The sequence below is a fragment of the Ascaphus truei genome, chromosome 3, assembly GCF_040206685.1.
Source record: "Ascaphus truei isolate aAscTru1 chromosome 3, aAscTru1.hap1, whole genome shotgun sequence".
Classification (NCBI taxonomy): Eukaryota; Metazoa; Chordata; class Amphibia; order Anura; family Ascaphidae; genus Ascaphus; species Ascaphus truei.
The window spans coordinates 150,535,072-150,560,222 of record NC_134485.1 but is presented as its reverse complement, the minus strand read 5'-3'; the positions used below and the strand labels follow the sequence as shown (position 1 = coordinate 150,560,222).

At 43.5% G+C, this 25,151-nt stretch overlaps 1 protein-coding gene across 1 annotated transcript in view; it reads left to right on the top strand.

Annotated features, from left to right (window-relative positions):
* Nucleotides 1-25,151, top strand: part of BRIP1 (BRCA1 interacting DNA helicase 1) — a 746,182-nt gene that overhangs the window by 335,308 nt on the left and 385,723 nt on the right. Inside the window, exons 9-10 of the mRNA XM_075593097.1 lie at nucleotides 10,052-10,273; nucleotides 19,811-20,010. Of these exons, the coding sequence (XP_075449212.1) occupies nucleotides 10,052-10,273; nucleotides 19,811-20,010 (422 nt within the window). The remainder of the gene's footprint in view (nucleotides 1-10,051; nucleotides 10,274-19,810; nucleotides 20,011-25,151) is intronic.

The following is a 25,151-nucleotide window of genomic DNA, read 5'->3' as shown; positions in this document are numbered from 1 at the left end:
GGGAGGATATAGATAAGAGGCGGTAGGCATTTAGATTCTTAAAGTCAGAAAGGATGGAGGCACCATTCCAGAATTTTAAGATTTGTAATAAAAGTTGCAAAAGGGTAATCAAATTATCAAATATGTCAAACGAGAAAAGAAAAAAAAAAAGATTGCAATAGAAAGTAAGATCAAACCTAAAAGTTATTTTAGTACCTTAATAACAAAAAAAATAGAAATTAAAATATAGGACCCTTTCATTGTTAGATGGGCAGGCAAATTATTTGAGATAAGGAAAAAGCAGAGGCATTAAACAAATGTGTTGCCTCTGTATTGACTAGGGAAGAATAAATTGCAATAATAGTATTGCAGGTGGAAGCCACAACTTTTATATTGTTAACTGAGGAAGTGGTTCATAGGCGGCTTGATAAAATTAATGTAAATAAGGCACTTAACCTTGATGGCATACATCCGAGAGTTCTCAAGGAGTTAAGTTCAGTAATAGCCAAACCATTAGATTTATTATTCAAGGACTCAATTTCTACAGACTCAGTTGCACAAAATTGGAGTTAAACAGACGTGGTGTCTATATTTAAAAAGGGAGCTAGATCCCAACTGGGGAATTACAGACCTGTAAGCCTAAAATCAATTGTGGGAAAGCAAGTTGAAGGTTTAGTACGGGATTATATTCAGGAATACCTAATGGAAAACAACATTATTAGTAATAGTGAGCATGGATTTATGAAGGATAGGCCATGCCAAACTAATCTTTATTAGTTTCTCTGAGGAGGTAAGTAGGAATTTTGACCAAGGTAGTACAGTTCTACTTAGATTTTGGAAAGGCTTTTGATACAGTTCCACATGTCAGTGTACAAAATAAAGCAAATTGGACGTCGTAAAAATATTTGCACCTGAATTGAAACTGGTTGAAGGATAGACAACAGAGAGTTGTCATTAACTGAACTTTTTCAGGTTGAGTGGAGTACCTGAAGCATCGTACTCGGACCCTTGCCTTTTAACTTGTTTATTAATGACCTTGAGGTTGGCATAGAGAACAAAATCTACATCTTTGCTGATGACACTAAATTGTGTAAGGTAGTAGAATCAGGGCAGTATGCAATTTCTCTTGAGAAGGACTTGGATTGACTGGAAACTTGGGCAGATAAATGGCAGGTGAGGTTAAACACAGATAAATGTAAGGATTTGCATTTAGGAAACAAGAATAAACAGGCAATTTACAAATTAAATGGGACTAAATTAGGAGAATCCTTGATGAAGACGGATTTAGGAGTGCTTGTATATAGCAGGCTTATCAATAATACCCAATGTCCTGCAGTAGCTGCAAAGGCAAACAGGATCTTATCTTGCACTGTACAGGGAATGGATGGAAGGAAAGTAAACATAATTGTGCTGCTCTATAAGATCACACCTTGAATTTGGAGTTCAATTTCGTTGTTTGCAAACTCACCAACATGGGTTCGTAGATAATGAATAGTTTATTGCCTGTACAGCATTGAGTATGATCATACACATTCAAAGTCAATGAGGCTCTCTGCAAGGGGAGGGCCCAAGCAGGTCTTACAGTGGCGACCAACTTTATTCTTACTTGGCTAGCTCCGCGAATTTCGGAATATCCCGGTGATGTGCGGTTTAGTGTCGTTTTCGCCCGGGATGTATTGCGTTATTTCGCGCCCGTGATTTAAGCATTTTATTCCCGCTGGCTGCAATACTGCAATGCCGTGTAAAAACGCATGGAGGCGTTTGCGAGCTGTTGTCTTTGAAGCCGAGAATTTCATGAATTGTAATGCAGTATATACTGTATATATACAGTATATACTGTATAACAACAACCTCTATAACCCCTAACATACACATACAGTACTGTATATGCACATCAATGATACTATAGGCCGTCCCCTGGCGAGATGTGTTTGAAATTATTTAAAATACATTTTTATTCATAGTGTAGATGTGCAGGGGTCTCCGGAGCTGAACCGCGTTGGTTTCAGGTCTGGGGACCCCCTGCTTCCCGAGATACAGGCCCCTTTATGAGGTGCCGGAATCCCTCTGCATTTAAAGGTCCCGATCACGTGACCGCGGCATGTAAACAAAGCAGAGGGATACCGGCACCCCCTAAAGGGGCCTGTATCTCGGGAAGCAGGGGGTCCCCGGACCTAAAACCAAAACGTTTCTGCTCCGGAGACCCTCTGCACATCTACAGTATGAATAAAACACATATATAAATAAACACTCGTTCCTTACCTTTGCGGCTATGTGCTATGGTAATGAAGCAGCATTTCTGTATTTTTAATAATATTGTACAGTGAGCAGGGGGTTCCCTGAGCCAGAAATTAATGCTCAGGGGACCCCCTGCTCCTGCACAATATTATTAAAAATACAGAAATGCTGCTTCATTACCATAGCTGATAGCCGCTAAGGCAATGAAGGGGTTAACCCACCGTGCCCGCTTTATTGTGGGTAGCGGGGGTGGGTGAAGGGGGTATTTGGCCCTTGGTGTGAGTTTAGGACTTGCGGGGGGGTTGCGGGTGCACTTAACCCCTTCACGACCGTAGCAGTTAATACCGCTATGGTCATGAAGGGGTTAACCCCTACCGCTACCCCCCCGCAAGCCCTAAACAACCACCGTTGGGGCTAATACCCCCTTCACCCACCCCCGCTACCCACAATAAAAAAAACTCACACACAGCAGCAGCACAAAAAATAAATAAATAAATCTAAATAAATAAATGAATATAAATAAATACATTTAAAATACATTTTTATTCATAGTGTAGATGTGCAGGGGGTCTCCGGAGCTGAACCGCGTTGGTTATTATTATCACCTGTTATTATTTGCATTATCATTGGCACTTGTTAAATCTGGGTAATTATTTACATTTGCATGAATTCCCTATTGGGCTACATCCATATAGTTTAACACCTTCATGATTTATAAGTGCCAATTGTAATCTATGTATTTTCTTTATGTTTTCGTAAAATTTTCTTTAAATTGTTTACATTGTCATGTCCACTGCGAATTGATATTGATTGCATAATCTGGTTTATGTACTCTTCAGAGTATAGATAGAATCTAACGGCTCTTATCAATATATGGTATTTAATATTTGTATTCATGTGTCTCTCTCATTATAAGAACTAATTCACCTGAAAGCCACTTAAGCTCCTATGACTTTAACGAGTTTACCCAGCTGCTTGTAGGGACTATTAACTATCCATTAGGGTATATATATGCGGACATATCACTCTGTCTCACAACCCTTTGAAAAAGTCACCCGTGTGTGACGAAACGCGTCAGGGAGCACCATCACGCACGCAAGGACATTACGTCATCACGGAGCGCAGCTACCAACTGATTTGAGCGCTGGCTATCGCAGAGAACTCCAGGCAGGCCGGTGTGTTCCTGGTATCGTAGGAAATCGTTTCATACCATAACCAAGCCCAGGACATCCTGCAAACAACGTGGTTCAATACCATCTTGGGACCGAGGATTTATTCCAGCACCTGTTGCAGTTACCGGATGGTGGTGATTATATCACAATATGCTTTTAAAACTTGTACCCTTGTGAGTGCATTTTTTATCCCCCCCTCCCCCTCCCCTCAATAAATTTACGTTTTTACGCTATGGGGTGTGCACTCTCTCCTCTCTTTCTTATATATATATATATATATATATATATATATATATATTATATATATACACATATATACAGTGTGTGTATAGGGATTGTTGTTATATATATACTATATATATATATATATATATATATATATATATATATATATATATATATATATATATATATACTATATATATATATATATATATATATATATATATATATATATACATAAATATACATATATATTTATTTATATTCATGTATTTATTTATTTAGATTTATTTATTAATTGTGGGGCTGCTGTGCGTGAATTTTTTTTTATTGTGGGTAGCATGGGTGGGTGAAAGGGGTATTTGGCCCTTGGTGTGAGTTTAGGACTTGCGGGGGGGTTGCGGGTGCACTTAACCCCTTCACGACCGTAGCAGTTAATACCGCTACGGTCGTGAAGGGGTTAAGTGCACCCGCTACCCCCCCGCAAGCCCTAAACAACCACCGTTGGGGCTAATACCCCCTTCACCCACCCCCGCTACCCACAATAAAAAAATTCACACACAGCAGCAGCACAATTAATAAATAAATCAAAATAAATAAATAAATACATGAATAGAAATAAATACATTTAAAATACATTTTTATTCATAGTGTAGATGTGCAGGGGGTCTCCGGAGCTGAACCGCTTTGGTTTTAGGTCTGGAGACCCCCTGCTTCCCGAGATACAGGCCCCTTTAGGGGGTGCCGGTATCCCTCTGCTTGGTTTACATGCCGCGGTCACGTGATCGGGACCTTTAAATGCAGAGAGATACCGGCACCTCATAAAGGGGGCTGTATCTCGGGGAGCAGGGGGTCCCTGGACCTGAAACCAACGCGGTTCAGCTCTGGAGACCCCTTGCACATCTACACTATGAATAAAAATGTATTTTAAATGTATTTATTTATATTCATGTATTTATTTATTTATTTAGATTTATTTATTTATTTATTTTTTGGGCGGCTGCTGTGTGTGAATTTTTTTTATTGTGGGTAGCGGGGGTGGGTGAAGGGGGTATTGGTCCCAACGATGGTTGTTTAGGGCTTGCGGGGGGGTAGCGGGAGGGGTTAACCCCTTCATGACCGTAGCGGTATTAACTGCTACGGCCGTAAAGGGGTTAAGTGCACCCGCAACCCCTCCAACCCCCCCGCAAATCCTAAACTCACACCAAGGGTCAAATACCCCCTTCACCCACCCCCGCTACCCACAATAAAGCAGGCACGGTGGGTTAACCCCTTCATTGCCTTAGCGGCTATCAGCTATGGTAATGAAGTAGCATTTCTTTATTTTTAATAATATTGTGCTGGAGCAGGGGGTCCCGTGAGCATTAATTTCTGGCTCAGGGAACCCCCTGCTCACTGTACAATATTATTAAAAATACAGAAATGCTGCTTCGTTACCATAGCACATAGCCGCAAAGGTAAGGAACGAGTGTTTATTTATATATGTGTTTTATTCATACTGTAGATGTGCAGAGGGTCTCCGGAGCTGAACCGCTGTGGTTTTAGGTCCGGGGACCCCCTGCTTCCCGAGATACAGGCCCCTTTAGGGGGTGCCGGTATCCCTCTGTTTTGTTTACATGCCGCGGTCACGTGATCTGGACCTTTAAATGCAGAGGGATACCGGCTCCTCATAAAGGGGCCTGTATCTCGGGGAGCAGGGGGTCCCCGGACCTGAAACAAACGCGGTTCAGCTCCGGAGACCCCCTGCACATCTACACTATGAATAAAAATGTATTTTAAATAATTTTTAATGTGTCGATGTTTGCGCAGAGAGAGCAGCGGATCTCTCTCTGCTGCAAACACATCTCGCCCTCGCCGGCCTATAGTATCATTGATGTGCATATACAGTACTGTATGTTTACAGTACTGTATGTTAAGTATTATAGTGGTTGTTGTTATACAGTGTATATATATATATATATATATATATGTGTATATATATATATATATATACAGTGGTTGACAATTCACCAAAAAATCTACTCGCCACACAAAAAAATCTACTCGCCCCCTAGCACCAAACGTGTGCTGCTTGGGCCAATATTTACTCGCCCGGGGGTTAAATCCACTCGCCCGGGGCGAGCAAATGTATAGGTTTGTCGAACACTGTATATATATATATATATATATATATATATATATATATATATATATATATATATATATATATAGCAACTGTAAATATTACTGTATGTTCATTTGCATGTCTTAGACAGGTCTGCAACCCTGTCTTTCCCCATTGTCACCCAGCATACAGCACTTCCACTGCAGCAAGGGATTCTGGGAAATGACATGCAAATGAGCACTCAGTGCCACCTTTTGTCTCAAGCTCGTATTACACAAGCCAATCCTCAAGCCAATGCATGCTGTTTTAAACACAGCTTTTAAACAGAAGCTGGGATGAGATGCAAAGCCATTAGACCTACTCACATACATGTTTCAACCTTGATGGGTATCATCAGTGTGAGGCTGGTCTTAATGGCTAGCAGGTTTGAGACTAGACTAGGTAATCACCACTGTCATTAAGGTTATGGTGGGTAAAAAAAGTGACAAAAACCCTCCACAGTAAAGCATAAAGCAACTGTAAATATTACTGTATGTTCATTTGCATGTCTTAGACAGGTCTGCAACCATGTCTTTCCCCATTATATATATATATATATATATATATATATATATATATATTTTGCATTACAATTCATGAATTTATGCCATCTGGCGGACACGCGAAGCATTGCAGCCTAGTAAATCCTGAACCATTATCAATTAACACATCAACCGCCCGTCAGCCGGGCATGCGCCTGGCTGGGAGTGCGGCATGGTCCGGGTTAACAGCGTGGCATTCCAGGAACATGCCAGGTAAAAGCCGGTGATTTGTAAAAATAAAGTGTGCCGCTTCTGTATATACAAATTTGGTTTTCTTTGTCTACCATAAGTTGCTAGGCAGAATATAAATGGCAACTCCCTATTCTAAAGTCTACCATCTGACAGGTCACTAAACCAATTAGAAATTGGGTTAAAACAGCTTACTAGAAATAATTAAATATAATACAATACAAAAGATACATTTTATCCAATTATTTTGTATAGTTGGTGACTTGTTACTTCTGGGCGTTGAGCCAAACACTTAGCCTTGAGTGTCTACTGTGAACGAAACTCCAGCAAGACTCGCAAGAAACACATTCTTTCTCATCTGAATGATTTCAGGAACACAGCATGAGACACAAGACATAGACATTACAATACAGACAAAATGGATTCTGCACACCGCCAACAACCTCATCTTTGTTGTAAAGATATATATAAAAATAATCAATAATCATACGTTACCAGCAAAGGTAAAGAGACAACAACACTCAGTATGTATAAGCAGCAATAAACTGTATTATAGAAACGTGCACATAAATCCAACGTTTCGGTCCGCAAAACGGGACCTTCCTCAGGGGGGGGGGGGTGCAACAGGTAAGTGACATCTAGGGACTTATATACCCACCACCCAAGTGCTCTAAACCACACCCACTAAATAAAATCAGCCAAACCGCGCGAAATGCAGATGATTAGTAAAGGCAGCACAAGTGTTAGTCAGCCACAGCGAAGCATCGCCATTGAAGTAACTCCGATAACGTGGCCAAACACAGGAGCAGCGTCCTTGTTCGCAATGATGACAAAACTGCACATGCGCATTGTGCACATCAGAGCTGTACCTGAGTCATGGATAACATTGTCATAGCATTGTGGTAACCATAGAGATGTGCACGCATGCGCCCCCAGGCGCCGACATTCTCATTGTGTGTGCGGACAGCAATTACATGCCGCAATCACTGCTCATAGCAGGAGGAAGTACAGCAAACACTGTTCACAATCTGGTGCATACCACATCATAAGTATCAAAATAAAATGTTCAACTATACACTGGCGACACACTTTATTCGAGCTCGGCTAGTCCCACGAATTCGGGTATACCCGGGTGTATTGAGGTTTGTGACTGTTTTCTGCCCGAGTGCATTGAGGTATTTTCCAGGCAGGGATTGAAGCATTTTATTCCCACTGGCTGCAATACTGCACAGTATATATATATATATATATATATATATATATACTGCATTACAATTCATGAATTTATGCCATCTGGTAGACACGCGAAGCATTGCAGCCTATTAAATCCTAATCATTATCATTTAACAGATCAGCCGCCCATCAGCCAGGCATGAACCCAGGCTGGGAAGGCAAACACAACGGGGCTTGTCAGAGGTGAGGAGCGGCGCATTCCAGGTATCTGCCAGGTACATACTGGGTATTTGCTCGATTAAAGTGTGTCGGTGCAGTAGTAACAATGAATACTTAAGGCTTGCTACAACCAATAACTCATGATAGGTAAACAGAACACGCGGCTGAGGCATACATATTGTGGTAATAACGTAACCCAAGTGAAGGTAAGTGACATGAAGCAGGGAAAGGGAGGGGGGTAAAAACAATGGAAGAGACTGAGCAAAGGCAAAAAGCATGCATGAAAAGAGAAATCCTAATGAGACAGAAATAAAAAACATAACAGCAGTCCAGGAATAATGGAATGTTCATAACAGGGGCTTAATGGTACATGACCCGAACCCCATGGTGAAAAGTTTGGCTTGTTGTTAATGTCCTATAAAAAAACATCCACGGTTCATATCTTCATTTAATCCTTTTGGGGATAACGTATCCAATTTATGTATCCATCTTGCCTCTAGCTGCAGTAATAGTTTCTGTCTATTTCTACCCCGCGGTGGCACATGTGCATGTGCGATTGGCATACAACAGAATGTGGTCATACCATGTTGTTTGTGTCTAAAATGTCTTTCCACTGGTAAGAGGGCTTTTCTTATTGTTGATTGATGCACGGCAATCCTTTCTTTAGGCATCCTGGAGGTCTTTCCATCATAGAACAAACCGCAAGGGCACTTATTATGATACCATTACAGGAATCCCACTAGAGTCATGCACTCCACCTAAGTGATAATTTCAAATTAACTGGTAAGAGGTAGTGTTTTCCACCTCCACTAATAAGAGAATATTTATTTACATAATGAAACAAAAGAAATAAAATCAAGACTCATAGTACTAACTATGTTGGTGATCTTGGTAGGTAAAGTAATCCTACCATGAATATGTTTAGCTCATGACTGTAAGAAAGTACCTATATATAAACACCTGGCTAAACTGACAAACAAACCTAAAGTTGCTACTCCGACAAAGCTTATTCTAACAAAAGCCGCCAGTTGACCGGGACTTACTCCGGCTGGCGCCGAGAATAGACAGCGCGCCAGCCGCATCCCCTCCGTGCCCCCTCCAATCCGCGCGCATTTTTATGTCCCTTCCCGACCCCCTAGCTGCTCCTGCTGTGCCCCTCTGCTTCCCCGCTCTTCCGCTTACCTCACTTCAAACCTTCAGGGGAGTCGGGGAAGCCGGGCGCGCACGTGACTGTGACGTCACCATGACGCGCGGACGGGCCGCTTCTCCACGCTGCCAGCACGCATGCTGCCGTGCGGCTTTTGTTAGAATTAGCTGTGTCGGAGCAGTATCATAAACAAAAGTGCACTTGTAATTGGAAAATTAATTACACTAAGTGATAGTGACTAGTAAATGTGAATAGTATTCGCATTAACAGTAAAATGAGGAGCTCACACTCCTAGTGCATATAGAGTATTATGAACAATTTATTAAAATATGGACACTGTCCGCTAGTAATATAAAACACAATAAACATACAGAAATAAAAAGTCAAGCCAGAGGAGCTGATACCATGAATTGATAGCTAAACGCCTTGAGAGATAAATGTTTCTGAGAATCAACTAAATGTCATTTGACAAATGTGTAGATGCATGTAAACAGGCAATAGAGTCCTGTGTGGTTTAATGCGATGAAAAAGGGTGGGGGTTAACTCCAGCAGCATGGCTGAGTAAAAATCTAGAAAGTAGGTGTAAATGTCCCTCTACTACTGTGGGAGAATTCCAATATGACTGGTTCGAGATTAACACGACATTCGCATGTTACCTGTTCTCCGGTGTCTATAGACGTCACAACGTCATGTGACGTCGAGTTGCCATAGCAATGTAAACACTGAGGCCCCACCAACAAAATTTCAGTTGGGCGTGCCCCCCAGTTTGCGCACCCCTGGGATAACCCATAAAACATATCACTATTATGTTTTTTCAAGTGCTTAGTCACATGTAACTAAATTAGAGAAAGACATGATTCTGAAGTAGAAAAACCCTACACAAAATGGCAAAAACGGTTTGAGAAAGCAACGCAAAATTAACCTTATGCAAAAAAAGATGAGAACCAGTGAATGACTGTAAAGATATTTGGTTCTCATTGATTTTATCTTTAATTTTTTTTATTTTAATTTTTTTCTTTTGTTTTAGGGACGATCATGTCGTTACTACCACAGTGTCCAGAAAATGAATGAGCAGAATATGTTGCAGTTCAAGCTTGGCATGAACCAGGCTTGGGATATTGAGGAGCTGGTGGGCATGGGGAAGAGGCTGCGTGCATGTGCTTACTATGCTGCACGGGAGTTAATGAAGGAAGCTGATATTGTTTTCTGCCCTTACAACTACCTTTTGGACTCACAAATAAGAGAAAGCGTAAGTGTCATTTAGTAATTCATATGAACTTTATTACAGTTCAACCGCAACAATCTGCGCGATCCGCAACAACGCAGATCCACTTTTAACACGGTCTGTGTGGCTCCCTATTTATAAACATCTCCAAGGTTTTTTTTAATAACATTCAATGCTTTATTGACTTTCATTGAATCTGCAGCTCTTTCCTGTCCCTGCAGCTCTCTCCTCTCCCTGCTTCATCAGGCTGCGTCCACGTGCGCGACTTTCAATTTGACTTTCGAGCACAGAGGAGTATCACATGACCCTTCTCTGACCAATAACAGCCCAACAGTGAATACATTTTATATAATACACATTCAGGAATCGAACCCATGACCCTTGTGGTGTAGCACCTAGAGAATTGCAGTAGCATATGAAGGGTCATGGGTTCGATTCCTGCATGTGTATTATTTAAAATATATTCACTGTTGGGCTGTTATTGGTCAGAGAAGGGTCATGTGACCCTCGTTTGCTCTCGAAAGTCGTGCACATGGACGATGCCTGATGAAGCAGGGAGAGGAGAGAGCTGCAGATGCTTGGTAAGTCCTCTGTGATCTCGGCGGGCATTTTACGATCCCGGTTATAACGCTGTCTCATTATATGGACCCTGAGAACCACATTATAACTGGGTTCAGCTGTAACGCAGTTTGAGCATGGACCCCGAATTTATAAAAAATTGCACACACTCACAGCACACTGCATACATTCACAGCACACTGCACACACTCACAGCACACTGCACACACTCACAGCACACTGCACACTCACAGCACACTGCACACACTCACAGTACACTGTACATACAGCACATTGCACATACAGCACATTGCACATACTCACAGCACACTGCATACACTCACAGCACACTGCATACACTCACAGCATACTGCACACACTCACAGCATACTGCACACACTCACAGCACACTGCACACACTCACAGCACACTGCACCCACACACACACTCACAGCACACTGCACACACACACACTGACACACACAGCACGCTGCACAGCACACTGCACAGCACACTGCACAGCACACTGCATACACTCATAGCACACACTCACAGCACACTGCACACACTCACAGCACACTGCACACACACACTGACACACACAGTCAAATACACACACACACAGAGACACACTGTCTCTTTAAGGGAGCTTGCTCTCGCAAGACGGAAGCAGAAGCAGGAAGCAGAGACAGGGAGAAGAGCTGCCAGATGCCGGGTAAGTGCTGTGTGCTGTTGCCGCTGCCCCACCGGGTCTGGGAACAATGGGAGAGTTCTCAGTTTCCCCCCCCCTGGCGGACACGTTACCACCACATTTTTTTCCGCGACCCCGTTTATAACGCGTGGTCGCGGGTGGCCCCGAAGACCGCGCTATAACGGGGTTAAGCTGTATATTGTGATTCCGCCATCACGTTGTGGGGCTTTTTGTCCCAGATTAAGGCAGGAAACTTTGTACTTCTTTACATTGGGTTTAATTAGTGTGGTTAAACAACACAGTAGTAGGCCCACCATCCCTTTAATGCAAAACAAATCATAAAGTAAACACCTACTCCTATTTTGGAAGGTAACTACACAGCAGCTCCAGCCCTCTCTAACTGGTAGCCACCAGCTATGCTGATTATTGTTAGAAAAATATTATTGATACGATTATATATTAATTGCTGTCCTACTTAATATAGATAATTGATATATTATTATATACCTATATATTACCAGCCCAAAACGTGTACTAGTATATGTAAACAATACAAAAAGTCTTTATGCACATCAATATATTATTTAGTTCTTATCTGTTCTGTTGGGGGGTGCTCACCCCAACGAGAGTCTAGGGGATCCCTCTGTAGCTTCGAGGTCCTGGAAATGACACCCCTGCTTCAGCGCAGTCTTGCGTCCTTTATTCTTCCTGGGGTTACAATACAGGCAGTCCCAACAGACTCTGCGGACACCATTCAACAGACATAAGGGTCTGTGCCTGACAGTTCTTCCTGGCTGGGGAGAAGTCTCTCTCTCTCCCTCTTCTCTGGGGAAAAGCTATCTCTCAGAGTGGCAGCTCTGTCTGTCTTTTAAAACTCCTGTTCCTTCAGGAGTTCTCTGCAAATTGGCTCCAGCTGCAGCAAGCTCTTAGAGAGAGATCATGGCCCCCCTCCCTCCCCTCTGTGCAGAGAGATCACGGCCCCCCTCCCTCTCCTCCTCCATGAGGTGCAGAGAGTTCAGCGGAGATGCCGGACAGGTGTCTGTCTTCAATTTTCCCAGCAGCCCCCCTCCCCACTGTCAAATCTCTGTGTGAGCTGCACGTGCAGAAGGAGCTGTGTGTATCTCTGTGTGTGTGTGTATATGTGTGTGTGTGTGTGTCTCTGTCTCTGTGTGTGTATGTCTGTCTCTGTGTGTATCTATCTGTTTGTCTGTATGTGTGTGTGTGTGTGTGACCTTCCATTCTTTTCCTCTCTTCCCTCCTATCTCTCTCCCTCCACCCTTCCCTCCTATCCCTCTCCTCCCCCGCTGCTCCTCTCTCTCCCCCATTCCCCTCTCTCCCCTCCCCCTCTGCCCCCTCTCTCCTCTCCCTTCCCCCTCTGTCCCCCCTCTCTCCTCCCCTCTCTCCTTCCACCCTTCTCTCCATTCTCTCCCCCCCTTCCCTCCATTCCACCCCTCTCTCCCCCTTCTCTCTCTCCCCCTCTCTTTCCCCCCATCTCTCTTTCCCTCTCTCTTCCTCCTCCTCTTTCTCTCCTCCCCCTCCTCTCTCTCCCCCTCCGCTCTCTCCCCCCTCTCTCTTTCTCCCCCCTCTCTCTCTCCCCCCTCTCTCTCTCCCCCCAGAAAAAAATTCTGCACATTTAATATAATGTGTTTTTTCCCCCAATTTTTTTTTATTAAATCAAGAATTTTATCTTAGAATTGATAGCGTCTTAGAATCGAGGAAATAGGGTAGATTATTTTTGGTGTGCTCTGCTTCTTCCGTTTGCTATGCTTTTCCCTGACTAGGTTTTTTGCCTGTAGCACCCAGTATTTCAGCCTGTTTTTTCACTCGGTCCCCTTGTCCTAGGTGCATCCCAAGTGGCTATTTCCTGATCTCTTTTTTTTTTGTTGCAAAATAATACTGACAGGGAGTTGTAAGGTATAGGGGGAGGGTGAAGGAGGATCGGTGTGACGTCCAGACCTGAACAAACGATGGAACTCACCAGCCAAAAATGAAATAAAAAAACTTTATTAGGCTACATAAAAAATGTGAACATCCACATGGAGAACCGAGCTCCTCCTCCCACGCGTTTCACGCCATCAGTGGCGCTTTCTCAAGGAGCATGACGAGAGGAGGGGAAGTACTATTTAAATCCCTCCTCTATAATTAAAACATTGCACACATCTGTGTGCTATACAAATGGGCTATGTAGTAGCAATTATGTGGACTGAGCACGGACAGACATAATTAGAGGAAAAAAACAGGTGCACCAAAAAAGAGAATCCTGAATAAATTAACCCCTGAAATATAACTTGTATTCAACAATTAGTAAAACATTAATAATCTAGTATAGATAGAAATATATTGTTTTGAATAGTTTAATAAATAATGAAATAATAAACATATATTTAGTGTCATAATAATTAACCAACACCATAGTGTATTAAAATATATGTTATCATAAGTATGATTTATTATCTATAGTATTTAACTAAAAGGTGCTGATGGGGTTGATGGATTCATTCTTATTTAGTGAACCAATATTATTGCACCATAACAATGATGTATGAAGACAGTGATCCTTAAATGATCAGTTATGTCCATATGGAGATTACCATTAGAACACATTATGACTATACTATATATACTGTATATATAATCACAAAATGTCATAGTAGTTACCCATAACATTACGGAATAGTTACATAACATAACGGAATCCTATGGAAAAAGAAAAATATCGACATCAATGATATCAATGGGTAAAAAGAAAAGCATCCATCACATTAAAAAACAGAATTATTAAAATGGTAAATATTAATTATCATATACAGAAGGCAGAGAGCAGTACATTCTTTATGCATATTCATGGACAATGTATGTATACACGTTTATTTAAACATAATTCACAAAAAAGTCTCATGTCCCATTGTGTGTTAAGACCTTTAGGTATCAATGTATCGAGGGTAATGATCCAGAACGCCTCTCTTTTATAGAGATAATTTGTTCTGTCTCCCCCTCTTAAGTTAGTTTTGATATGCTCAATGGCTATGCATCTGAATTTAGACAAACTTCTATTTTGACAATCTTTAAAGTGGTATGCAACTGGTTGTGTGAGATCTCCTTTAATAATGGATCTCACATGTTCTTGAATTCTTATTTTAAAGGCTTTAGTTGTTAAGCCTATGTACTTTTTTTCCACAGCCACATATAAGCATATATATATGATATATTCTGTTTTACATGTAATAAATGTCATTATGTTGAATTTTTTGGTCTCATCTTGATTGGAAAAATATCTTGTTTTTAATACATATTTGCATATATTACATTTTGCACAAGGGTAGCAACCAAGCAAATTAGGAAAAAGTTGTTTTTTATTTGTATTTGATTGTTGTCTGTGTATGTTAGGTGATAAAGCATTTCCAATAGTAGAAGATTTCCTAAATACAAATTTCGGATCTGATAAGACAAAGTTTCTCAGAAGAGGGTTAGTAGTCAAAATATTCCAATGTTTTTTAATTATAGCTCTTATACTCATTGCTTGGTTGCTATATTGAGTAATAAACTTTGGTATACTGTATCACATTGTGATGTGTTTTTAACATTATTAGAATTTGTATCACATATAGATCCTGACCTTTGGTTGGAAATATTGGAAGTTTTTTTGGACCAACAAGTCCTGTCTGGTTTTATCTTTAGCATTATTATAAGCTTCTTGAATGATATGGGGATCATATCCTCTTTCAAGAAATCTTAATGTAAGGTCATGTGCACTGATCTCAAAGTTTTCCATAGTAGAACAGTTCCTGCGTAATTGCAAGAACTGCCCATATGGAACTCCCCGAAACAAACTCCGATGGTGACAACTGGTGGCATGCAGTAGAGCAGGGGTGGGCAACCTATTTTTCAATGTAGCCACAGGTGTGGCGAATTAGAAGTGAAAATAGCCAACCCATGTAAAAATGCAGGTATTATGTTGTGCATGCGAAAATTTAAAAACCACACACTGTTTGAACAAGTTTATAAATTCTCCGACCGCAACCCCGCTCATCCTCTCACTCCCCTTGTCCCCCTCCTCCACTCACCCCCTCTTCATCCTCCTCTCATGCCACCACCACTACCCTCATCATCATCACCTCACCCCATCACCATCTCATTTAACCCCCCCTCATCACCATCTCATTTAACTCCCCCATCATCATCTCCCCCCCAGCACCCTTGATCTCCCTCAGTCCCTTTCAGCAGTCCCCCTCATCATCAAGCACCCCCCCGTCCTATGCGTAGGGCGCATAGGAGGGTGCGTAACGCGGGGCGTAGGGCAGGGGAACTGTGGAGACGGGAGGGGGTAACTCTGCAGCAGCAGTGGGGGCAGGGTGTGGGCAGGCTTGGTGCAGCTGTGGGTGGGGTGGTCTGGGCAGCGCGAGAGGGGAGGGTCAGGGCAGCGCGAGAAGGGAGGGTCAGGGAAGCGCGAGAAGGGAGGGTCAGGGCAGCGCGATAGGTGAAGGTCAGGGCAGCCTGGGGGGGGGGGGGGAGATCTGGGCAGCTTGAGAGGTGTTGGTCTGGGAGCATGCTTCTCAGTGCTTGTTCTCCTGTCCCTGTGGCTGCCAGTGCAGTAAGAAGCAGGGAGGGAGAGAGGAGGAGAGAGAGCTTCCTCTCTGTGCTGCTTCTCCTGTGTGTGTGGCTGCCGGTGCAGTAAGAAGGAGGGGGTGTTGAGAGGAGGAGAGAGAGCTTCCTCTCCGTGCTACTGCTGCTGCTTCTCCTTCCCTGTGGCTGCCGGTGCAGTAAGGAGGGAGGGGGAGAGTGCGTCACACCGTTGGAGCGCGCTCCTTCCCTACCAAGGGAGGGGGGGGGGGGTTGAGGGGGCCGTACAGAGAGTCCCAGCGGCTCTATTCGCCACAGTTTCACTGCCAATTCGCCACAAGTGGCGAATGGCGACAGGGGTGCCCACCCTGGCAGTAGAGTGTTAAGAGTATGTGGCTTACGAAAAATATCAGTGTGTACCTTGAGATCAGGAGTGACATAAAGTAAAAGGTCTAAAAAGTGAATGTGATGGTGATGTAAGTGATAAGTGAAGTGTAGATTAAAGGAATTAGTGTTGATGTGAAAAATAAAAGAATATAGCTGAATGACAATGCCCTTCCAAATCATTAGTAAATAATCAATATAGCGATAATAAGATGACGATAGGGGTTGCTATCTCCAAACACGTGGGTCTGCTCCCACCAACCCATAAATAGGTTGGCGTAAGAAGGGGCAAAACAAGACTCCATAGCAGTCCCACGTGTTTGGAGATAGAAAGTCCCATCAAACATGAAATAGTTGTGAGTGAGTAAGAAGTGAATGCTGTCTGTAAGAAATGCTATGTGAGCAGGTGAAAAGGTGTGAGCAGAGTGTATAAAGTGTTCAATGGCACGAATATCATCGGTTTGTGAGATGATCGTATATAGAGAGGATACATCAAGTGTGACCCATAGAAAGTTAGGTGTCCAAGTGTAATCAGAAAAAAAGAGTGAGAACGTGAGATGTGTCGAGTAGATGAGAAGGAAGTGCTGTGACCAGAGGTTGCAAAAAAATGATTGACGTATTAAGATAAATGCTCCCCCAGTGATCCAATACTGGAGATAATGGGTCTACCTGGGGGGCAATGGAGGGATTTATGTATTTTGGGTAAATGGTGAAATATGGGGAGTACAGGATGTGAACATGTGAGAAAATCAAGTTCTTGTACAGACAGAACTTGTAGGTATTTGCCAAAGTCCAATAGTTCTTGTAGTTGACAACCAAAGTCATACTGTATGTGGGATCTGATGACAACACCATGTATGAATCTTGATCACCAAGTTGGCGCAAAGCCTCTTGCTTGTAGTAGGTGTCATCCAAGACAACCACTGCTCCACCTTTGTCTGCATTTTTGACAACTATGGAGCAGTTGTCTCTCAATGATTCCATAGCTTCCCGTAACCCTTTATCCAAATTATCTGGTCGTGAATAAACTTAGTGACTAGTGTTAATGCCTTTAGATAATAGATGTAAGTCTCTCTTGACTGCTGTCTAGAACACATCTATGGCAAGGCCTCTAAAAAACAATGGACAGAACTGAGATTTCTTTTTTAATCCAGAGTCTTTTCTTCCAAAGAAGGATTGTATTGTGTCCTAGGGATGATATTGGTCTTCTAAAAGTTCCACCATGACTTGTAAATCACACTGATCTTTGAAAGTCAATTGGCATGATGTATCGTAAATAGGTATTTGTGTTGGGTTATCAGGGGAATTGGAAGGTTGTGAGTCATCATCTTGGGTCCCATTCAGATTGGAGTTTAAATCAACCAAAGGTATATTCGTATTTGTTCGTTTTTACCCAAAGAATCTTTTTAAAGTTAATTTTCTTGTAAATTTATACAGGTCAACCACAGTGGAAAAAAGAATGAAATTCCTATCTGGTGCAAATGTTAGGCCCATATTGAGCAGTTGTAGTTTTGATTGAATCAATGTATATTTTGAAATGTTAATGACATTGGTGTCCTCTATCTTTAGTACCTTCTCTTCTTGGAGCTATCAACCGGCTCATTTTCTACATCAGGATTACATTGCCGTCTGCGCTCGGATGCAATTGCTGTTTATACTTATGAATCTAAACTCACCAGCTTGTATATAGAGACATACACTGTATCTCTGATACCTTTTTTAATGTATATATTCTATACATCCTTGTTCGCATGTTTTTCCACTCCTAATTTTTTTTTTAATTATTTGGACTTTGCACGGAATACAAGTACTTTTCTATTGATTGCACCAATAAGGTGGGGTCTTGTTTTGCCCCTTCTTACGCCAACCTATTTATGGGTTGGTGGGAGCAGACCCACGTGTTTGGAGATAGCAACCCCTATCGTCATCTTATCACCTTTTATCACCGCTATATAGATGATTTACTAATGATTTGGAAGGGCACTGTCTTTCAGCTATATTCTTTTATTTCTCACATCAACACTAATCCCTTTAATCTACACTTCACTAATCACTTTCATCACCATCACATTCACTTTTTAGACCTTTAACTTTGTCACTCCTGATCTCAAGGTACACACTGATATTTTTCGTATGCCACATACTCGGAACACTCTACTGCATGCCACCAGTTGTCACAATCGAAGTTTGTTTCGGGGAGTTCCATATGGGCAGTTCTTGCGATTACGCAGGAACTGTTCTACTATGGAAAACTTTGAGATCAGTGCACATGACCTTACATCAAGATTTCTTGAAAGAGGATATGATCCCCATATCATTCAAGAAGCTTATAATAATGCTAAAGATAAAACCAGACAGGACTTGTTGGTCCAAAAAACTTCCAATATTTCCAACCAAAGGTCAGGATCTATATGTGATACAAATTCTAATAATGTTAAAAACACATCACAATGTGATATACCAATGTTTATTACTCAATATAGCAACCAAGCAATGAGTATAAGAGCTATAATTAAAAACCATTGGAATATTTTGACTACTGACCCTCTTTTGAGAAACTTTGTCTTATCAGATCCGAAATTTGTATTTAGGAAATCTTCTACTATTGGAAATGCTGTATCACCTATCATACCCAGACAACAAACAAATACAAATAAAAAACAACTTTTTCCTAATTTGCTTGGTTGCTACCCTTGTGCAAAATGTAATATATGCAAATATGTATTAAAAACAAGATATTTATCCCATCAAGAGGAAAACAGCAGCAGGAGAGCAAAGGTGCACAGCAGGTAGAAATATATGGCAACTCCAGGATAAGATAAAAAGTATTTAATGCATCAGCAGTTCACAGCAGAAAAAAGAAAGAGTGACAAACGCACCAACGCGTTTCGTCCCGTGGGACTTTGTCAAGGTGTGTGATAGACAACAAATGATCTTACCTAAGTAGTGCTGCCATTTCGCGCCAAAAATCGGGTCGGCGCGACGTCTTCGCAAAGCGCCACGGTCCGCCTCGACAGTCAGACAGGCCTACCAGCGAACGGGTGCTCGAGTGACGTCACATAGAGAACCTGTAACATCAGTGTAGTTAAACTCAGTAATCGAAATGCCCGCTTGACTGCATAAAATGTGAGTGCATTACCTCCTTTGATCAAACTGTATTATACAATATTACTATTGTGTGTTCTTTTTCCCCCTTTTTCTATATTCTCAGACCTGAGGCATGCAAATGTACCCACACGTGGTATTTGTATTTGATATATTTATGTTGTAATGATGCCGTTTCGTTTTTTTACTGCCACTGCCCTTGATTATTTTTTATTTTTGCAGATTAGATTCTTGGCTTTGAAGTTTGTTTTATTTTCTCCTAGATGGAAATCAACTTAAAAGATCAAGTGGTAATCTTAGATGAAGCCCATAATATTGAGGACTGTGCTCGTGAATCAGCAAGTTATAGTGTGACGGAAGCCCAGTTGATGTTTGCTCGAGATGAAATAGACAGTATGGTGAACCATAACATCAGGCGAAGCAATCATGAACCTCTGAGGGCTGTGTGTTACAGCTTGACCAAGTAAGTGTGGTGATGGGTGAACAACCTGAAAAAATTATATTTTTGCTAAAAAAACAAGACACTCTCAGTATTCTCTGCTTTGTATGCCTGCTTCTAAATCATTTAGGTGATTAGTCTGTCCCCAATGAATCTCTTTCTTCCCATTACGAAGTGGTTGTGACGCCACCATGGATCATTGGTGCTTATAAAGATTAGAATAACAATTTTGCTGTTAAGGGAAATTTTTATAGGCACACGTTTGCATTTGAAAATGTAGCAGTTTTCTTAATCAATTTCCTAATCTAGAGATAAGGGAAACTATTGTGCAGAAATGTTTTAATTAAAAACCACATTAAGGAAAATCACAGGCATGGATGTAATAATAGATTTTTTGGGGGGATTTTGAAAATGTGCATCACTGAGAATTTTCTAAGAGCTGTTTTATAACCAAGTCTGTATTAAAAACTACATGTATATATATATATATATATATATATATATATATATATATATATATATATATATATATATATATATATATATATATATATATATATATACATATACATATACATATACATACAGTAACCAGGGGAATCCTGATGACAAAAAAAAGACAGCACACCGCAGATATAGTCCAAAAAATGTGTATTGTGAACACAAGGCTGCCAATGTTTCGGTCCTTGTAGAGGGACCTTCCTCAGGGCAGTGCATCAAGTGACTGACTGTCCTGAGCACCCATATATACCCCCACCACCAGGTAAGAAACACCTGATCCCAATCATGATTTAAGCAAAAAGACCAAAATTACAAACCTACTAGACCCTAAAAGCCAATAAAATCCAGTAAAATACTACAAGCACCAATGAAAACATGATACTCACAACCTGTCATCAACAGTGATCCGTGTGTGTGTTAAATGCAGTAGTGTCCCTTATACCACGTCACATGGCAACCCGACCATGTTCATAACCAGCGGGGTACGCGCTCCCAGCGCAACCCTGTCGCGCATGCACGAACTCCACTGCTACCGTCCCTAAGCAAGCACACGCCATAAGTAGCCACACGCTCTATGTGATACGCCGCGCACGCTCATCTCCCATCATGGCAACCCGACGGCGTCCATGACAACAGAAAAAGTGTGTGTGTGCACTATGTCAACATCGCCTGCATATCTTAATATATAATATATAAATTTTAAATTTGTATGGTTGTTGGTAGATGTGGTGAATCTGATTGGTCCTCAGCCTCTTTCCAATCAGATTGGTGGCTCTATGACGTCACCCAACTGCCACTCTCTTCTTCTCACACAACTGACACACACACACACACCTCTTCACCCAGCTCACCTCCCCGCCGGCTCCCCCACCATCACACCCTCAGCTCACCTCCCCGCCGGCTCCCCCCGCCCCTCATCACCCCCACAGCTCACCTCCCCCCCAGGCTCACCCGAACCCCGACCAGCAGCAGCATGCGGGTAGTGTTGCCGCCGACACAGCACCGCACGGGGGGGACAGGCAGTGGGCAGGCAGCCTCCGGAAGGACCCTTTTCCTCCTGCAGCTGCCTCTGGTAAGATGGCGGCGCAGAGTGGGCAGGCAGCCTCCGGAAGGACCCTTTTCCTCCTGCAGCTGCCTCTGGTAAGATGGCGGCGCCGAGTGGACAGGCAGTGGGCAGGCAGCCTCCGGAAGGACCCCCTTCCTCCTGCAGCTGCCCCCGGTAAGATGGCGGCGCACAGCGGACAGGCGCTGGCGCAGGGGGGGAAGTCATTAGAGAGGGGGGGAGGAAGTCAGGAGAGAGGGGGGGGAGAGGGAGTCAGGAGAGAGGGGGGGGGAGAGGGAGTCAGGAGAGAGGGGGGAGGGAGTCAGGAGAGAGGGGGAGAGAGGGAGTCAGGAGAGAGGGGGGGGAAAGGGAGTCAGGGGAGAGGGGGCGGGAGCCAGGAGAGAAGGGGGGAAGCCCACTGACTGACACACACACACACTCACTGACACACACACTCACTCACTGACACACTCACTCACTGACTGACTGACATACACTTCCTCCCTCAGTCAGCTCAGCTGCCAAACACATGGGGGGCACGGAGCTGTGAACAGGGGAGGGACGGAGCTGTTAACGGGTGGGGGGGAACAAAGCATTGAATGGGGGGGGGTAATCGGAGCTGTGAACAGTGGGGGGAGGGGGTGCAGCTGTGAAGAGGGGGGGAAGGGAGTTGAGAGGGAGGATGGGGAAGCCAGAACATAACATCACGGGCACCGCCGGGTATATCAGCTAGTATCTTAATATATCAATTTGAAATTTGTATGGTTGTTTGTAGATGTGGTGAATCTGATTGGTCCTCAGCCTCTGGCCAATCAGATTGGTGGCTCTATGACGTCACCCAACTGCCACTCTCCTTCTCCTCACCCGCAGCTCACCTTCCCCCTCGGCCTCACCCAACTGACACACACACACACCTCTTCACCCAGCTCACCTCCCCCCAGGCTCACCCGAGCCCCGGCCAGCAGCAGCATGCGGGTATTGTCGCCACCGACACACCTCCGCGCGGGGGGCAGGCTGTGGGCAGGCAGCCTCCAGAAGGACCCCCTTCCTCCTGCAGCTGCCTCCGGTAAGATGGTGGCGCCGAGTAGACAGGCAGTGGGCAGGCAGCCTCCGGATGGACCCCCTTCCTCCTGCAGCTGCCTCTGGTAAGATGGCGGCGCCCAGCGGACAGGTGCTGGCGCAGGAAGGAGGGGGGAGGTAGTCAGGAGAGAGGGGGGGAGGGAGTCAGGAGAGAGGGGGAGGGAGTCAGGAGAGGGGGGGGTCAGGGGAGAGGGGGAGTGAGTAGAGGGGGGAGAGAGGGAGTCAGGAGAGGGAGTGGGGAGGGAGTCAGGAGAGAAGGGGAGAAGCCCACTGACTGACACACACACACACACACACTGACTGACTGACACACACACTCACTCACTGACTGACTGACACACACTTCCCCCCTCAGTCAGCCCAGCTGCCAAACACATGGGGGGCACGGAGCTGTGAACAGGGGGGGGGGAACGGAGCTGTGAACGGGGGGGAGGGGGGAAACAAAGCTTTGAATGGGGGGGGGAATCGGAGCTGTGAACAGTGGGGGGAGGGGGGCGCAGCTCTGAACAGCTGTGAAGAGGGGGGGAAGGGAGTTGAGATGGAGGATGGGGAAGCCAGAACATTACATCACGGGCAATGCCGGGTATATCAGCTAGTACATATCTATATGCAAAAGGACAAGATACTGCCACTAACGTCCTGCACATATGCATGTGTCTCAGTCTCCGTGCTATTAGAAAGCCACAATACACTGTCATATACCAGAATGTATAATAACAACAACGATGCCGTGCAAACGTGAGAGAGAGAAAAAAACACTCCTACTGTGCACACACCAGCGTCATGGCAACCATAAGGGACATATGCAATAATCTAAACTGCTAGTATGACATAGGCAAGCAATTAACCTGACGTCAAAAGCACTACACTTATGTTTACAGATAGAGTTGTGGTTATGTGTTATTTGATATGCGTGAGGGCACTCGGTGTAGGACGTTAGTGGCAGTATCTTGTCCTTTTGCACATAGATATGTATATATGCAGGCAATGTTGACATAGTGCTCGCGCACACTTTCTCAGTTGTCATGGACTCTGTCGGGTTGCCATGAAGGGAGTTGTTATCCTGAGGAGGTTGAGCCAGCGTGCCGGCACGGTGTTATGCGTGCCGACGCGTTCGTGGTGTATCACACAGAGCCTGTGGCTGCTTATGGCGTGCCCTTGCTTAGTGGAGTTCGCGCATGCGCAACAGGGTGGCACTGGGAGCGCGTACCCCGCTGGTTGTTATGAACGCGGTCAGGTTGCCTTGTGACGTGGTATTAGAGACGCTACTGCATTTAACACACGGATCACTGTCGATGACTGGTTTGAGTATCATGTTTTCATTGGTGGTTGTAGTATTTTACTGGATTTTATTGGCTTTTAGGGTCTAGTAGGCGGTTCCTAGGGTTGTGATTTTAATTTTCGCGGTCTTTTTGCTTAAATCATGATTGGGATCAGTTGTTTCTTACCTGGTGGTGGGGGTATATATGGGTGTTCACTTGATGCACTGCCCTGAGGAAGGTCCCTCTACGAGGACCGAAACGTTGGCTGCCTTGTGTTCACAATACTCATTTTTTTTGGACTATACCTGCGGTGTGCTGTCTTTTTTTTTTTCAGGGTTCTCCTGGTTACTGTATGCCTAGACTTCATCTATGGGACAAACATCTGCCTTCTTTGGAAAACGTGAGTGCAAACTACAATACCAATGACTATATGTATATGTATATATATATATATATATATATATATATATATATATATATATATATATATACAGTGCTTGACAAATCACCCAAAAATCTACTCGCCGAACCAAAAAATCTACTCGCCACCTAGTCCCGCCCCAACCCCGCCTCTAGTCCCGCCCCCAACCCCGCCTCCAATCCCGCCCCCAGCCCCGCATTTTAAAAAAACCATAAATGAAATAAATTTAATAAATTCCTAGTAAGAACATTAGTTTTTGACATAAGTTTATTTATTGTATTACATTATACTACAATTAGTGTGTGTGTGTGTGTGTGTGTGTGTGTGTGTGTGTGTGTGTGTGTATAAATGTCGAATCTAGAAAAAAAAGCCAGATGTGAATGACTAGTTTCCTGCACCCCTTAACTAGTGCCTGGATGCCCCTGCTTCACAATATTTAAAGCAGCACTCCCGCCTGGGATCTTACCTGATCCGCAGTCCCTCAATGTCCAGGTACGCTCATTCCCGCAATGTTATACATTGGAGGGGATGTGTTCCCTACCTGTCTTCTGGGTTAGGGGGGGTTCCGATGTCTTCCGTGTGAAGCTTGAGTCAGATCTGGAAGAAAGCAGTATAAGTTATTTCGGTGTTGTATAGGGCAGTTAAGATATACAGGGTAAATAAAATATCCAGATCCAGATTGTGAGAGAGAGTGAGACAGAGAGAGGGTGAGACAGAGAGAGGGTGAGACAGAGAGAGGGTGAGACAGAGAGAGGGTGAGACAGAGAGAGGGTGAGACAGAGAGAGGGTGAGACAGAGAGAGGGTGAGACAGAGAGAGGGTGAGACAGAGAGAGGGTGAGACAGAGAGAGGGTGAGACA